This window comes from Hyla sarda, chromosome 6 (assembly GCF_029499605.1).
Source record: "Hyla sarda isolate aHylSar1 chromosome 6, aHylSar1.hap1, whole genome shotgun sequence".
NCBI classification, from domain to species: domain Eukaryota; kingdom Metazoa; phylum Chordata; class Amphibia; order Anura; family Hylidae; genus Hyla; species Hyla sarda.
Window position 1 is genome coordinate 250192404 of NC_079194.1, and position 18002 is coordinate 250210405.

An 18002-nucleotide genomic window follows, 5' to 3' on the forward strand; every position below is an offset into this window, starting at 1 on the left:
GATACATCATAACCACTAGTCTCTACCCAATCACTGAAGGACAAATGAAAATGAGAAATTGTTCCTTTAGATGAAAAAACAGGTTAAAAATGCCATATACTAGTTAAACACTGCAACAGGCACTTATTTTAGAAATGCTTTCAATTACTTACCTAATAAACTAAAATACAAGTTTTAACTACAGTAAATGTTATTCTTTTTTCTACAGCTGCAATTCATGAGCTGGTTGCAAGGTCTTCAGGCACTAACTTAAAAGCAGGTAAGATCAGCTTTAGTTTGTAAATGTGAGTGACGCTTTTAAAACCACTGGGGATAAAGCTAAATGTGGTTTATATGGGAAATATACTCTTTATTGGCCTGGACTAATATAAGACTTTTTGGGGTGCAAATGAATAATTTTCGCAATGAGACATCAATGGAGAAAACCAGACATTGTCGCACCTCTACATTTTGCACAAGACCCCGTGCTTCTCAATATATATATATATATAACAGGTTTTTAATGTACATAATGTGTAAGCCTGCTAGCCATATCACAGCCACCTGTGTATAGAGGGTCCCTAATGTCCGTAACATAACAGGGTTTGGCGCTGGGTAGCGACAACCACCATTGCGATGCCAGTGCCCATAAGGGGAATATCCCAGTGGCAGAGTAGCCCCATTGCTGCCCGACCTAACCCCAGACTCTAGGCCGCACCAGACCTCAAACATGGCGACACGGCAGCAACACACCAGTGTGATTGATTTCAACATTGAACTGTATACAACTTTGGGACTACATTCCAAAATTTCTACTATTTAGCTGCTACAGACAGAAAGATAAGATTTATCTGTTAGATATACTTTCTGCTCTTTCATTGTTAGAAATAGCAGCACGGAGGGAAAGGAATTTACTCACAAACCTAGATTTGTGGACAGGAAGGGTGAGAATCCTTGGGGGCCGCTTGCACAGTCTGTAGATAGGGACATGGGCTGTATAGAGAGTGAAGTGTTAAATAAAAACCTATGGAGAAACTGTTTTTGCATTTCCGCCCTCAGACATCTTATCCCCATCCAAAGGATAGGGTATAAGATGTCTGATCTCAGGGGTCCCGCCGCTGGTATCCGCCCCCTCCCCCAGCAATCTCCATGCAGGTACCCGACGTTCTGAACATAGTGTTCAGAGCGCTGGGTTCAGGCGGCTGTGGTAGTGAAGTCACGCCATGCCCCCTCCACGGATACCCGGGGTCAGACATCTTATCCCCTATCCTTTGGATAGGAAAAAAGATGTCTAGAGGTGGAGTACCCCTTTAACAACCTGTTAATTTGCATCTGTTAAAACAAAGGTTATAGGCACCTGCAAACATGTCATTGTTTTGAAAAAAGCTGATACACAATATCACTATATCACAATATTCATACTCTAGATACTTTCTGCCTGCTATTTCTTTATCTAATATTGCACTTATACAAAAGGTAGTTTGAAGAACTGAAATGATAACATTGCCTGTTCCCTCTGTTCCCATCTGTTCCCTAGATTCAAGTCCAAATAATAGATTGGGTGAGTATGACTTTGTACTGTATGTCTCCTTCCCAGATATATATATATATATATATATATATATATATATATATATATATATATATATATATACCCTACTAGAAATCGTTGAACCCCCTTCAAACAATCATGCTTCCTTTTGTAGGTTGGGTACAGTATTTGACTACATCAGTTTTTTTCTATTGATAACCACGGTAAATAAGAATTTGTGTCATGCAGATCTGTCACAAATCATTTTTAACTAGTCTCCTTTTTATCAACAGTATTTCAGCAGTATGTGATTCCACTTTCAAATGGTGAGTGTGTTTATCCTATGACATCTAAAGATAGGTATAAGAAACTGACGCAAACAGAACACTTCCACAATCTATCATCATAAAATGTATTTTCTATCTATTTATTTATTTTCTATCTGCCTAATTATCTATTTATTTTCCAATTATCTCTCTCCTATCATCTATCTATCTATCTCATATCTATCTATCTCATATCTATCTATCTATCTATCTATCACATATCAATCTATCAATCTATCTATCAATCTATCTATCTATCTATCTCATATCTATCTATCTATCTCACATCTATCTATCTATCTATCTCCTATCTATCTATCTATCTATCTATCTCACATCTATCTATCTATCTCATATCTATCACATATCAATCTATCTATCTATCTATCTCATATCTATCTATCTATCTCACATCTATCTATCTATCTATCTCATATCCATCACATATCAATCTATCTATCTATCTATCTATCACATATCTATCTATCTATCCCCTACTGTTATATTATGTATAAAATATATCAAATAGGATAGGAGATTGACAGTAAAGATCCAGGCGCACTCTCACATATGGCCTTATACTAAGTATTACATCTTTTTTCCCATTGCATCAGTACAGTATACAGGTATATGACCCCTGCACAGAACATGTGGTAGCGGATGTCCTATATCTTTTGAATTACTTGAGAAGTAGAATGGGAGTTTATGCATATTTATAGCTAACAACTATATAATCTGCTAAGTAGATATGTAAACACTTTATATCGTGTACAGTTTCCTAAGAATGCAATAATGACTCTGCCTGCGCGCACAGTCATTTCATAACACATGTAATGTCCCAGACCTGATAATCCATTCTTACTAAACTGTACAGAATCTAAAGTTTAATATTTGTATTTATTTTCACATTTATAGACACCACAGATCCAATAGAGGCAGAATATGATTCTACTGATGGTAAGTGTCATGTAATGTAACCTGTATTATTAACCAGTTCATGACACTAATATATATTAAAATAATATTTCTACTATAATAGTAATGCAGGATCTTTATCTCCTGTCAGAGTAAAAGGGGTACTCCGCTGCTTAGCGTTTGGAACAAGCTGTTCCAAACACTGGAGCTAGTGCCGGGAGCTCGTGACATCATAGCCCCACCCCCTCATGATGTCACGCCCCGCCCCCTCAATGCAAGTCTATGGAAGGGGGCGTGACAGCCACCACGCCCCCTCCCACAGACTTGCATTGAGGAGGTGGGGTGTGACGTCATGAGGGGGCGGGGATATGACATCACGAGATCCGGCTCAAGAGTTTGGAACAATTTGTTCCAAACACTGAGCAGCAGAGTACCCCTTTAAGTGGGCTCTGGAGAACCAATACACAGACAACCCATAGATATTAATAGGCACTGTGTAACGCTGTAATTTCTCCAGTGGTGGTGCTGCAAGGAAAATGAACACTTACTGCCAGGTTACCTCACAGTTTACAGTTGACTAATGTGGAGTCCAAGCAAGGGGATTATTTGTGATAAGCTTAAGATGGTCTAAAGCTGTAAACCTCTTCAAGGTGCAATTCTAAGTGGACATTCATGCTTAGGCTCCTTTCACACTATGAGTATTCATCCGCTATTAAACGTCCGTTTTCTGTGTAAAAACAGATGTATAATAACGGATGAAATAACGGGTGCTAATGGGTGAATAAATATTCATCCGTTAAGCCCCGTTGTAACATCCCTCATGTATGGCCGTAACACCTCTGCCTACAGACTCCCACAGCAGGGACTACTACTACTCCCATCATGGAACAGACTTGATTCCATGATGGGAGTAGTAATTCCCTGGCTGCGGGAGTCTGCAGACAGCTGGGGAGGCTACATTAGTGTTTGTACTACTACCCTCATCATGGAACAGACTCTGTTCCATGATGGGGGTTGTAGTACAGGAGCTGAGGGATTGATCACAAAGGTTCTCACTTCAGAGACCCGATGCGATTAGAAGTTATTAAGCAGAGGAGCGGGCGGCATGCTCCGCAACCCTGCGATGTATCAGTGTGTTTTAACTTGCATTTTTAAATCCCCCGTGGGGAGCCCTGAATGGCCGGTACCGAGGAGGCAATCAGGGCTCTCAGCGGGAGATTTTTAAAATGAACATCGTGAGTGGCAGCGGGGGCCATATGTATATTAAAGGTGCTGTGGAGGGGCAAGATATATAGCACTGCAGGGAGGGGGGGGAGCAGACATATAGCCTATATATCTAGCCCCCCAGTGCATTTATAATATGCCCCCTGCAGCGCATTAATAAAGATATGACCCCCGCCTGCGCATTTATAAATATATACCCCCTGCCGTCGCATTAATAAATATATACCCCCCGCAGTGCATGTATATTATACCCTCACAGCGCATCTATATACATATGCCACTGCAGCGCTATATGTGAAAAGCATTCTAGCAGCAGCATTAACTGTATGTATATAGATGCGCTGTGGGGGGCAGATAACGCTATATGTCTGTCCCCCCAGCGCATCTATATACATATACCCCTGCAGCGCTTTGACTGACAAGTATTTCTATTAGCAGCCGGCTGCTGGCACTATGTGCTGCTAATAGAAATACTTTTTCTATTACATTCATAGCGCTGCAGGGGTATATGTATATAGATGCGCTGGGGTGACAGACATATAGCGTTATCTGCCCCCCATAGTGCATCTATATACATATGCCGCCGCAGCGCTTTGTATGAAAAGTATTTCTATCAGCAGCATCGGGCCGGCCAATGCTGCTGTTAGAATGCTTTTCACATATAGTGCTGCGGTGGCATATGTATATAGATGCGCTGCGAGGGTATACTATACATGCGCTGAAGGGGGTATATATTTATAAATGCGACGGCGGGGGTCTATATTTATAAATGCACCGGCGGGTGTTATATCTTTATTAATGCGCTGCAGGGGGCATATTATAAATGCGCTGGGGGACTAGATATATAGGCTATATATCTGCACCCCCCCCCCTCCTGCAGCGCTATATATCTTGCCCCCACAGCACTTTTAATATAGATATGGCCCCCTGCTAGTCACAATGTTCATGTTTAAATCTCCCGCTGAGAGCCCTGATTGGTTCCTCAGTACCGGCCATTCAAGGCTCCCTGCGGGACACACGATACATCGCAGGGTTGCGGAGCTTGCCGCCCGCTCCCGTGCTTAATAACTTCGGATCGCATCAGGTCTCAGTGATTTATTCTGACTGCCTAATTGGAGTCGGGCAGGAATTTTTACCTCTAGTATGAGGGTTTTTTGCCTTCCTCTGGATCAACTCAGTAGGGACTCATTAGGGTTATAGGTTGAACTTGATGGACTCTGGTCTTTTTTCAACCTTATGAACTAAGTGAGACCCGGTGCGATCAATCACTCATCCCCTGTACTACAACCACCCCCATCATGGAACAGACTCTGTTCCATGATGGGGGTAGTAGTACAAACACTAATGTATCCTCCCCAGCTGTCTGCAGACTCCCGCATCCAGGGAATTACTACTCCCATCATGGAAACAAGTCTGTTCCATGATTGGAGTAGTAGTAGTCCCTCAGCACTGCAGGAGTCTGCTGATGTCACCTCCTCTGAGCATGCTCAGAAGTAATAACGGGTCATAACGGATAATCAAAAAATCCCATAGACTTTAATGGGATTTTGTAACAGACGTTTAACACGCTTTTTTAAAGCTTTTCTATCGGACGTTTATAAAGGATCTTTTAACGAATTAATTTTATATTGTGAAAGCAGCCTTATACTTATACTCACACACCTGCAAATACAGCAGCTGCAACAAATATTTACTAACACAATGTAAGGCTCGTTTCACTCACATTAAGGGTCACATTAAGGGTTAGGCTCTTTTCTTTTTGCGCTTAACGGACCCTGAACGGGTTGGAGTACAACAGGTCCCGACAGATCCCATTGACTTTGCATGTGGTCCATCGGGTGTCCTTTATTTTGGAGGAGTTGAGCAGAGAAGAATGCCGGACATGCAGTCATTTTTTTCTCCGCTCAACGCCGGTCATTATGTAACGGATCTCCCTTTAGTGGAGCTCAGCGGCAGTGTGAAAGGAGCCTAAGATGGGTGTTGAAGTTTTGCAACAGTTAGGTTATGTTCACATGGTGGCAATTCTGCGATTCTGCTCAAAATACATACGGCAAAGCTTGCTGTGGAATTATTGCAGTTTTGCTGAGTTTTATGTTCACACGGTGGAAGTTCTGTTTTTCTGCTCAGATTCCTATCTGCCAAGCTGGCAGCGGATCTTTTGCAGTTTTCCTGATTCCTTGCGGAATATGCACAGAATTTGTGTGAATTTATGCAGAAGGGGGAGATTTATCAAAGGATTTAGACAGTTTTGCCCTGTCTAAATTTGTCGCACAGAAAGTCGCAGTCTAAATATGTGTGACTTTTTTGCGACTTTTGCTTTTAGAGGATTTTTAGAACATGATGCATTCTAGACTACTTTAGATAGAAAAATGCATTGGTGCGGAATTTATCAAAAGCGACTTTTCAGCGACAAGTCGCATCAGCTGAAAGTACGCCGAAATGTCAGACCATGCTGGAGCAGGTTTAAATACAGTCTAAAGCATAGATCACAAAGTCCATGCACAAAATTTATTAAGAGCCGTGCGCCTTTTGATAAATTACCGTATTTTTCGTCCTATAGGACGCACCGGCGTATAAGACGCACCCAATTTTTAGGGGCAAAATCTAAAAAAAATTAAGATTTTGAACCCAATAGTGGTCTTCAACCTGCGGACCTCCAGATGTTGCAAAACTACAACTCCCAGCATGCCCGGACAGCCGTTGGCTGTCCGGGCATGCTGGGAGTTGTAGTTTTGCAACATCTGGAGGTCCGCAGATTGAAGACCACTGCAGGAGGAGGTAATACTCACGTGTCCCCGCCGCTCCGGACCCGTCACCGCTGCCCTGGATGTCGCTCCATCGCTGTCGCCGTCGCTCCGGAACGTCTCTGCTGCCGGCCGGGTATCCTTGCTCTCCGTCGCCGCCATCACGTCGTTACGCACTCTGACGCACGTTCGCGACGACGTGATGACGAGGAAGGAGAGCGCCGGCCATACAGGGGATCCGTAAACGGAGAAGACACCGAGGAGGCAGGTAAGGTCCCCCCCAGTGTCCTGTAAGCACTAACCCGGCTATTCAGTCAGGCTGTTCGGGACCACCGCGGTGAAATCGCGCCAGTCCCGAACAGCCCGACTGAACAGCCGGGTTAGTGTCACTTTCCCTTCAGACGCGGCGGTCAGCTTTGATCGCCGCATCTGAAGGGTTAATACAGGGCATCACCGCGATCGGTGATGTCCTGTATTAGCCGCGGGTCCCGGCCGTTGATGGCCGCAGGGACCGCCGCGATAGGGGTGTATTCGCCGTATAAGACGCACCGACTTTTCCCCCCCAGTTTTGGGGAAGAAAAAGTGCGTCTTATATGGCGAAAAATACGGTAGGCGCACAATAGTCCGGCCTAACCCTCTGTAGTTTGGTCTATATTGATGCGGGACATAGACAGCTTTGATAAATCTCCCCCAATGATTCTGAACAGAAATCAGACTTCAATAGGACATTGCTGCAGATTTTTCTAAATTTAAAGACAGGTTAAATGTTTTTGCAGAATCCGGAATGTAGAATTTCCATAGTGAAAATTCTGCAGCAGAGAACCTGCCATGTGATCGGGACAGCGGAAATTCCATTCCCCACTATGTAAACTTTATGTTAGAGAACCAAAGGTTTTAGCACAGAACTAACTTTTTTCTTTTTCCATCTCAGATAATTTCTTCTTTGGTGGTCTTGGAATTGGCCCGGCAAACTACTCAAGTTGTAAGTTTGAGACTTGCTTAAAGATACCTAATAATTCAGAGTAGTAGTGCGCCAAGCTATTGGTTCTGCAATGTTAAGTGAGCAGTGTTATAGTAAAGAGTCTTTGTAAAAATAGACTTTATAGAATGTCCCCGCTGTTCTCTTTCATGGGTCACAGCGTTCAAACTGTTTTTACGTGGGAGAAACTTTATTTGTCTTTTGCTCAATGCTGTTTTGTATGACCTTCGGGGACTGAAGTCATACCTGATCTCTTTTTTTTTTTTTTCATTTGTCCCTTTTTAAAACCTGTCAGCTTGAAAAATTGAGCTTGGAATCTATTATTTGCTAATAAAAACGACAATAATACTGCCCCCTGTGGCTAGAAATCCAGAAGAGTGTTAGATAGAAACTTTTGTAGACAGCAACCATCATTTGCAGGGAGGTAGTATTCTAAATGGGTGACCCTAGAAAAAAAAATCTCGCCTAGGTCAAAGGGCTTTTATTTATTTTTTATTTTTTTTAAGAGGTGGGGTTTCACTGTATAGTATTATCTATATTAAATCAGAGGAATTTTGTCATCACAGATAACTCCTTTAGCATTAAAGGGGTATTCCAGGGAAAAAAGTTTTTTCATATATCAACTGGCTCCAGAAAGTTAAACAGATTTGTAAATTACTTCTATTAAAAAATCTTAATCCTTTCAGTACTTATGAGCTTCTGAAGTTAAGGTTGTTCTTTTCTGTCTAAATCCTCTCTGATGACACGTGTCTCGGGAACCGCCCAGTTTAGAAGAGGTTTGCTATGGGGATTTGCTTCTAAACTGAGTGTTTCCCAAGACAGGTGTCATCAAAGAGGATTTAGACAGAAAAGAACAACCTTAACTTCAGAAGCTCATAAGTACTGAAAGGATTAAGATTTTTTAATAGAAGCAATTTACAAATCTGTTTAACTTTCTGGAGCCAGTTGATATATATATATATATATATATATATATATATACATATATATATAAAAGTTTTTTCCTGGAATGCCCCTTTAAAATCATCTTGGTGATCAGCTGAGAGCCTTTTCAGTGATCATTTGAGTGCCGTCTCAATGATTGTCCGATCACGTGGGTCTGACTCCTTAGACCCAGATGTTTTTGCTAGCGGATGGTGCGCCCACTACCAACATTCACTGCAAGGGAAACATCATAGTATTACTTGGCAACCATTCAGTTCAGTGTGATAAATCGATGACTTGAGTCTAGTTAAGGGGACTAGCTTCTATGACAACCCTATTCTTTGGACAGGCGTTGTTGGAGTTGTCTTCATCAGACAACCCCTAGATTACATAAAGAAGAGCCCTAAAAATCACAATAAGATGTAATAATTTTTATTAGAACTGGTTTCATCTTTATACAAAATCTGAAGTCTTCTCATATCTTATATAATCTTATCAGGCTCTGGTAAAGGAATTTGTTCCACATGGGGCAACAATCATTTCTTCACCTTTGACAATGATCTCTATGAGTTCAGAGGATCCTGCAACTATATTTTTGCCACCGTCTGTGACAGTAACACCCCAGAGTTCAACATTCAAGTTCAGCGATCCAGTGGAACGTCTATTACAAGAATTATAATCCAGGTTGGAACTGTTAATGTGGTCGTCAATGGAAACACAATAACAATTATGGGAAAGTAAGTCTACAAGTCAAAGAGCCTATGTTCAATTGTTTAGGCCTCTTTCACACTATGAAATAGTTCCGTTTAGGAACTTCCGTCACAAGTTCCGTCACTATATCGGGGAAAACCTGCCGTTACAAAACCCCCTGACGGCCGTGACTAAATCGCATTGCAGCCTATGGGGTTTTGTAACTGCCCGTTTGCACCCGTATATGCCCGTAATTCATTACGGACGTGATATAGTGACGGTGTGAAGGAGCAGTAAAAAAAAAGTTGGGGCGCTCTCTCGTGGATGATGGGGGCGTGGTGAAATTGTCAAGAACCACTGCACTCTGGGTGGTGTGATGTCCCGCCGAGGTTATCAACAGGGACAGCACCTCACCTGGCGAGTGGAAAGTAATAGCGGCAGTTGTGCTGCTTGAGACCCCCTGTCCGTGACCGCGAGGGGGTACGGAAATATTACAACCAGGAAAAGGAGAGTAGAAAATGGGGATACTAGACGAGCGCTACTGCTAGAATAAAAGGATGCGGAAAGCCAATAAAGCACAGGACAGTTTATTGTGGTTTAGAACAAACAGACAACGCGTTTCGGCACCAGCATGTGCCTTCTTCAGGTCCATAAAATAAATGATTTCTGCGTCCTGAAGCCTATGGTGTGCTGTGGTGGCGTGCTTAGCACGCCACCACAGCACACCATAGGCTTCAGGACGCCGATGCGATTTAGTCACGGCCGTCAGGGGTTTTGTAATGGCAGGTTTTCCCCGATATAGTGACGTGACTTGTCACGGAAGTTCCTAAACGGAACTATTTCATAGTGTGAAAGAGGCCTAAGACACATTGAATAGAGACAATTTATTACAGAACATTTGTATGTGTTTTTAGGACCTTTGTGTACAGCTTATTTGGTTTTCTTCTTTACTTACTTTAGAATTTTTTGTTTTTCTGCTTGTCTTTAGGACAGTTAGTTTACCTTACACCACAAGTGGAATTGAAATTTCCAAAACTGGAGCTATAACAAAACTGTTTGCCAAACAAAAAGGTTTTGAGCTCATAGTAACCTGGAGCAGTGGCAATAATCTTATGGTAAGTAAGCTGGATGCATTGCAATTTTGGTTGTATGAATTGTACAAAATGTACATGCGCCATAGTTCTTTTTGTTATTGGCGCCATCTATTGGAGGTAGCAGCACTTCAATCAGTACTGACTCCTTTAAGAGCCTTAACGCTAAGTGGTGACAGGGATATTTATTATGGTGACAGATACCTTTTTGATGAACATGTTTGTATCTTTCTTTTTATTGTACAAATGATTATTCACTATTTACCAGCCATGTATCTGACTGATATGAAAGTTGTTTGTGAAGGGATGGGTCTATGACAATACACTCTCTGGATGCATTCTGAGATATATGACAAACTTTTTAGATGATAATCATTGAGATAATATTATGTTAAAGGGGTTTTCCAAGGAAAACTGATCGCCTATCCTCAGGATAGCTCATCAATAGCCATCTGTGGGGCTCCTCGGCATATACACCCAGTGACTGGTGCCAGAAGCAGTTGGTTTGTTTAGTGTGTTGCAGGGTTACTGCACATCCATTACACAATGCTCAGTACACAGAGGGGAATTTCCCAATGTCAGATTCATAGTTGGAGTTGTTTCCTACACGATAGGCGTTATTCAGACAAATGTATTAACATGCTTGGTATAATCGCTTTGGTAAATTCATTTGGTTGGATCGAGTGCCAAATTATGTCCACGAATCTGTCCTTTTGTGCGTAGAAATTTCTCCACATTTTATTTTGTGATATCAATTTTGTTATCAAAATGAATACTCCACAGGTGTATCGAATTTGGTCATATTTGAAGGTCCAGCCCAAGGATAGGCCATCAATGAATTTTTTATGAAAAATCCCTTTAACATAGTTTTCTTCATTGATTCTTTATATGAACTGAAGAAAAACACAAGGGTGCGCCCTCATGTTGTAGCTGTCAAATGCAAATGAAATTGTGTCTACATACAACTGCACTTATGCTCCGTCCCGTTCTGAATCTGTCCTTTTTTTTTTTTTTGCACTGAATGGACCCGGAACAGGAAAGAGCACAACTGAAACGGTTGATATGGTTCAGACAAATCCTATTAATATGAATGGGATCCATCTTTGATTCGGTATTTTAGGGCATGCAATATTTTTTTTCTGTCGTTCTGGTGTGCTGACTTACAGAGCTCCATTTACTGGGACCCCACAGCAGCCCTAACACATTCTTTTTGGTGTTTATTTTCTAAAATGCAAACAAATTTTTTTAAATCTCTTCTTGTTACTTTTGTGTGTGGAAATCATAAAATGTCATAAATTTTTTTTACGATGCCAATGGTTCATGGAATGTTTTCCTTCTTGGGACACGTTAGGCCTGTGTTCCGCATTGCTGACACCCTCAAACTATCCATGTGCACAGATTTGTCTTATATTTTGTTGTAAAAAATAAAACTTTAAAGAGTACTTGTCATGAACAAAACTTTTAATATGTTGTTCATAATCATTAATGAAGGCATATTGTAATATATCTTCATTAAAAAAATATTAATATTTATACCAGTTTTTTCATTTTATACTTTTGGCCACTAGGGGTCTTTCTTCTATGCCTGGTCTGCAGGCAGCTTCCTATGCTTTTCATAGTAAGTGTACAGATTTTAGGACTAATGCTGAAAGGGCACTGGTCCTTCCTCAGGAAGTTCAGTACTCTCAGCTCAGGACTCGCTCCCAGCCTGGAGCAGCACTGTGAGCTACAAGCCTGCACATGCCTCTCATATAACAGAGGCCAGTCACCTCCCCCTGCTCTGTGTTCTCCCTGCCCCTCACCACACGTTATCTTACACATTGTATTATCTCACTGCACTCCCTGCTCTGTGCCCCCCCCCCCCCTGACATTCATCTTAATTACTGCCTCTGTAATTGCTCCCACCGCCCCTGGTTCTCAGCATTGACTTTTTAGTGCAGAGAGACACAGGAGAGAGAGAGACAGAGGCTGCCGTCCCTCCCCTGTACTTAGTCTGTATGAACACTGCAGAGCAGTGTTTCCCAACCAGGGTGTCTCCAGCTGTTGCAAAACTACAACTCCCAGCATGCCCGGACAGCTGTTGGCTGTCTGGGCATGCTGGAAGTTGTAGTTTTGCAACAGCTGGAGGTACCCTGGTTGGGAAACACTGCTGCAGAGGGAGAGCAGCATACAGGAAGACTGGCAGAAGCAGAGTCCCGGCCAGGCTTCATGTGACATCATGCCTGCCGGGACCCGGCTTCTTCCACCCCTCAGAAAGACAGTGCTCCTGAGCTAATGAAGAGGGATAAAAAAAAAGGTATTTCCACAGCATTTTAAACAGCGTTTTAAACCTCAATAAACACAAGGATAGGCATAGTTAGAGTAAGGGACAGATGGGGAGGGGGATCAGGGAAAGTTTAGTTGATGACAGGTACTCTTTAAATAAAATTAGATTTGAAATAAAAAAAATCAATGCTGTTGTTTATTTTTCAACAAACAGGTGGAAGTAGACAGGAAATACATGAACAGGACTTGTGGACTTTGTGGAAACTTTAATGGAATTCATAAAGATGATTTTGTTATGAATGGTAAGTGTTAATATTATACATTGTATACTTTGAGACCTTCCCAAGACCTTTACTGGAATCCTCTACTATAACAAAGTCTCTGTTTGTTTTCAATTGTGTGACTGCATTCGGTTTATGTGCCAGGAAAGCTTCTTGAGCATAGGCTAAACATGTCTATAGGGCCCTTGAGCCTTGGATATGCAAAACAAAAGTGTCGTCCTAGAAATCGCTTGACTGGTGTATGTAGACATACATTTATTTTAACTCTAGAGGAAAGTGCAGTTTGCCACGTCTTCCTGTAAAGAGGCAATCAGTAAAATGAATGTATACCACATGCAATATGTTGTTTTTTCTGTAGTGGTAGCCTATTGGCAAGGCATGCTACACAGTGACAAGTGTTCCAGTTTTCAATGAGAAGAATGCATTGAGAAATACTCTTTGCTTTTGCAGTCAGGAATAAAGGAAGAATAACCATTGCTTCGTGCTCATATTCTGCCTTGTTCTCTACTACATGTTTTCATGCCTACTGGTTACAAAGACAGTTTAAAGCCTTAGGGGGTAATGTGACTCCTTAGGAAAACCCCTAAATTGTTGTAGGGAATCGTATAGGCCATGTAATGCTTACTGGGAAAATTGTGCAAACTAGCGCTCCTCTAGCAGAAAAAAATCTTGCTCTCTGTCGCCACCTACTGGGGTAACTTCAACCCTTTAGCCTTGAAACATGACTAGGGATTCTGATATGGACTGCTTACTGCTTTCCCTTGATGTTGTTTTCTTCACCCAAAACTATAAAAAAAATAGGGGGGGGGAGATTTATCAAACCTTGACCAGGCCTTTTCAAGAATGAAAGAAGCGATCTGATTGGTTGCTACTATTGGCAACTCAACAACTTTTCCTCTGGACAGGTTTTGATAAATCTCCCCCATAGTTTCAGATCATTTCCAGTCTGTCATTCTTTTTGTTTTGTTTTTGGGGGACAAGAATGGGGCACACCCTCTGCCTTACTCCTTTCTCCTCAAATCCCCAAATTTTAAAAGAGCATTGACAAAATCCGCTAAATTACACTTTAGTAAATTTCATAAAATTGTGCGAAAAGATATACAAAAATACAACTTTTTAGTGGGAAATAGCGTTTCTTTCTTTCTCTGGAGTTACTTGTCACTTGATGATTTCTAATGTTTAAATGATATGTGATGAAACTTCATGACTCTCCTCCATTGTTAATAACCTCATATTTCATACATTTTTTAGATAAAATGTTGACACCATATCAGTATGCCAACTTGCAACAGATCGATGATCCTAATGACATTTGTCCTCTTCATGTGCCACAGAGAAGCATCTTAGACAGTAATCAATATGTAAGTGATTCTTCATATAATATTTACTCTATAATATAATGTACAGTCAGACTATTTGGTATTTTTCTGCCAACAATCTTGTATATTTCTATGTTCCACCATTTCTACTAGTTTGGTTAATAAATAACACAGTTCATATGCAGCCCTATGGTCACAGACCACAATCTATAGTCTAACCCTATAGTCTAATCATACACCTGCATATATGATCCTACTACACAGTAATGTCTGTAGTGATGGATCGGATTCAGTCATTCATTTCGTATTCATCATTACAATTATATCTTGGTTGTCCTGGCATAGTATCGACAATAGGACTTTGCAGTAAAATTGCATACATAGTCTATTGTATTTGTGATGCTACCAATAATAGTTTCTATGCTTTCTGTAGGTCAATGAATGTTTAGGTCTTCTGCAGCAAGTTTCTTCTTCTTGTCTGGTTGACAAAACCCAATTTCTTAAAAGATGCCAGCAAGACTTGCAACAATGTGACGTTCCAGGGGACAAAAATTGTGCATGTGCCACTCTCTCTGAGTATTCTACCAGATGTGCCCTGTGCTCCCAACCACTAAACAATTGGAGAAACAAGAACTTATGTCGTGAGTATTCTTGAGAAAAAACAATGGTTGTAGGAAAGAGTTTCGTCTTGGCTTTTAATCACCGAGGCCAAACATTCATACCGTGTTTATTCCTGCATCTAAATACCCTAGCCAGGTAGAGTGGCATGTGGCATCCATAACCACCCAGCACACATGCCTCAGAAACAGGAATGTTGTCCACTTATCTAGTCCTTACTAACTGCCACAACAGGGTTCTCCCTTATGGACAGAGGATATCTTAGCTGATTGGTTAAGGTTCGATCATTCATAATCAAGAAATAAAGTGAAATGTCCCTCTGAAAAAAAACAATTTCACTGCGCAGGGATAAATCTTGGGCCCTGATCACATTACTAAGAATCTGTCTGGAACTTCCTTGTGAAAATTTTGCACACATTCCATCTTGTACTACACACTCATTGATTCTAATGGGTGTTGTAGCGCTCAGTTTACATAAGGTATTGGATTCCAGCAGAAGATTTAACATGTTCATTCTCCCACTAGAATCAAACAAGGACTGTGATCATACCCCCAACTCGGAACAAAATCTTTCCCCAAAGTAATAAGCGTGAAACCTTCCTCCAAAGTTGGAATCACTCCCCTTGCCAGTTCCCACCATATCAAGATGCAACCATCTTAGAGAGCTCTACCTGCCAGTGTCCTAGCTTCTCACCCTGCTGCTACTCTCCATAGCTCTACATGGTGGAGGGTGGGACACTGAAAGCGGTGGTCCGGGAGAGGTCAGCACCACCGGGTGGTTCTGTGTACTGCACTAGTACAGGTTGCAGTCACAGCACTGTCTCAAGCCTATACAAAGACTGTAGGCTGTACTAGTGCAGTACATCGAACAGCCTGGCCGGAGGAACTGGAGGAACTTTTCTAAGTTTTGATTTAGTTAATTCTGCCTCATATTTGCTCCATTACCATTTTCCTTGCTGAATTCCGTAGTGTGAATGATCCTCAGAGCGGTAACTTTATTCAGTATTTAGGTATAGCTTACTGCCTCATAGGGTACTATAGAGTCAAGCGCCATGCTTACAATGGGGTTTAGAACACAAACAAGTAAGACATACCCCATAAAATTCACAAACACAAGAGCAACCACATAGTTTGTTAGAGGGATATGAAACATACAATTACATGACAATAAGTGATTACATGGGTGACATTCAATCGTTTCTTTTGTTTGCCCTACATTATTGTGGCAGACTATCCTATTGCTATATTTTGCAATTCATAATTTTGCTTGAAATGTGGTGTTGTCACAGCTGAACTGAACGATAACTAATTCAAAGCTAATGAATCAATGCTAATTCAAAGCTAATGAATCAATGTCCTTGAAGTAATTTTCAAATAGGAAATGGCGTATACTTAAGGAACTTTATTTTCTGTACATACAGTAAAATGAAATGTTCACATTGTAGGAAAATCTTTTCACTGTTAATAAAATGGTATACTTTCCTTTCTAGCCTTGGATGCATGTCTGTCCAACCAGATTTATGAAGAATGTGCCAGTCCATGCAGCCCTACATGCTCTATCCCCCAATATACTTGCAATTCACACTGTGTATACGGATGCTTCTGTCCACCAGGTAATTCAATGCTGAAGGTGCAGATAAAAGAGGCAAATAAGCTACTAGTATTGTGTATACCAAATTTTCTTTTTATATGTTTCAGTGCATTTTTTTTTTTTAAATAATGTAAAGTCAATGGGAAATGGAAATAATAACACTATGTGAGAAATATAATAGTGTAAGGGAGATGCTAAATAAAACTTAACATTTATTAATGTCTCAGTAAAATCTTTTCAATAAAATCACCTGGTAGTGATGAGTATATGATCAACTGGGTACAGTGCCACCAATGCGACACTGATTTAATGAAAGACACTGTTAATACATACGACTTCTCCTAAATCCATCAGAAGAAGGAATCCCTGTTACAAAACTCACTATTCCCAACGCGTTTCTGGCACTCCTATTGGTATAGCGCCTTCCTCAGGGTAATTTATTAGGGGGTATCAAATGCCCATACATCAACTGCTTTACAGCTAGCACAGTGAACAAGATGTTCATACAAGGTTTACTATCCATGTAATAGGCTCAAAATAGATCACAAGATCAGGCCAGCGCTTTCAGGATTCCTGCTGTATACCTGTAAAATAAAAGCACACAGAAAAGAACCCATGTTACTCTCATATCTTAGTAATACAACCTGGTACATGGGATGTGCGAAAAAAGTAACTCTCCGTACTCACTCAGCTCTGAAATGCCGCACCTGTAAGAAATATATATACATATGCTGAGAGTGAGGACACAGGAGAGATGGTACTTGCAAAGAAAAAAGTCCCAGTAACACTTACGGTTAAGCTGATCTTCTCCTGGGTGAAGTTCCTGGAGCGCCGCGCTCTGCAGTAGCAGGGATGCCGTCTTGTTTCAGCTTGGCGCGCGCTTTGCAGGAACGAAGCGGCGTCTGACCTCATATCCGGTTTCGGCCGTGCGTCACCGTGATGCGCTACACAAATCCCCGCCCAGGATCGGAGCGCAACATCTCGCTGCTGTCAGAAGACAGCGCGAGATCACGGGACTTAGTGAACTGGCCAAGGTTACCATTGGATATGAGGGACTTAGTTAATAGATCTCACTAAGCGGTATTTATGGGCTTGTTTATAGGGTAAGTATACATTGGGAAATACTAATCTGAAAGGGATGCAATAGTATAAATAAGCAGCATTTTTAGACATGGAGGCAAACGAGGCATATTCAGACAGAGGGTATACCCGGAGCTGCACATAAGGACCGATACAATGAATACATCCGATCTAAGTGCCAGATCATAGGTCATATCTATAGCCCCAGACGGTAACTAGGGGTAACACTGGGCACATCAAGCAGTGAAAAAGAGGATATGCCCCCCAACACACATGACTGTATTCATTAGACCCATACTAGAACAAGGAGCCTTAAGGGTGAAAAGGGGGGGGGGGGGTAGGCCCTATGGGGAGGGTGACAATAGTAACTGTGGGGGGCTAGGGACCTATAGAACCCTACACTGCCCTGGCACTAGTTCCCTGCCCTGGGCAGGGAACTAGTGCC

The 18002-nt window shown here is 41.5% G+C and overlaps 1 protein-coding gene across 1 annotated transcript in view; it reads left to right on the forward strand.

Annotated features, from left to right (window-relative positions):
* The window catches only part of MUC6 (mucin 6, oligomeric mucus/gel-forming), a 201357-nt gene that overhangs the window by 115484 nt on the left and 67871 nt on the right, over positions 1 to 18002 (forward strand). Inside the window, exons 3-13 of the mRNA XM_056526906.1 lie at positions 209 to 259; positions 1517 to 1540; positions 1804 to 1836; positions 2752 to 2793; positions 7651 to 7701; positions 9122 to 9359; positions 10301 to 10427; positions 12883 to 12970; positions 14201 to 14310; positions 14702 to 14909; positions 16377 to 16499. Coding sequence (XP_056382881.1) covers positions 9352 to 9359; positions 10301 to 10427; positions 12883 to 12970; positions 14201 to 14310; positions 14702 to 14909; positions 16377 to 16499 — 664 coding nt within the window. The 5' untranslated portion in view covers positions 209 to 259; positions 1517 to 1540; positions 1804 to 1836; ... (1 more) ...; positions 7651 to 7701; positions 9122 to 9351. The remainder of the gene's footprint in view (positions 1 to 208; positions 260 to 1516; positions 1541 to 1803; positions 1837 to 2751; positions 2794 to 7650; positions 7702 to 9121; positions 9360 to 10300; positions 10428 to 12882; positions 12971 to 14200; positions 14311 to 14701; positions 14910 to 16376; positions 16500 to 18002) is intronic.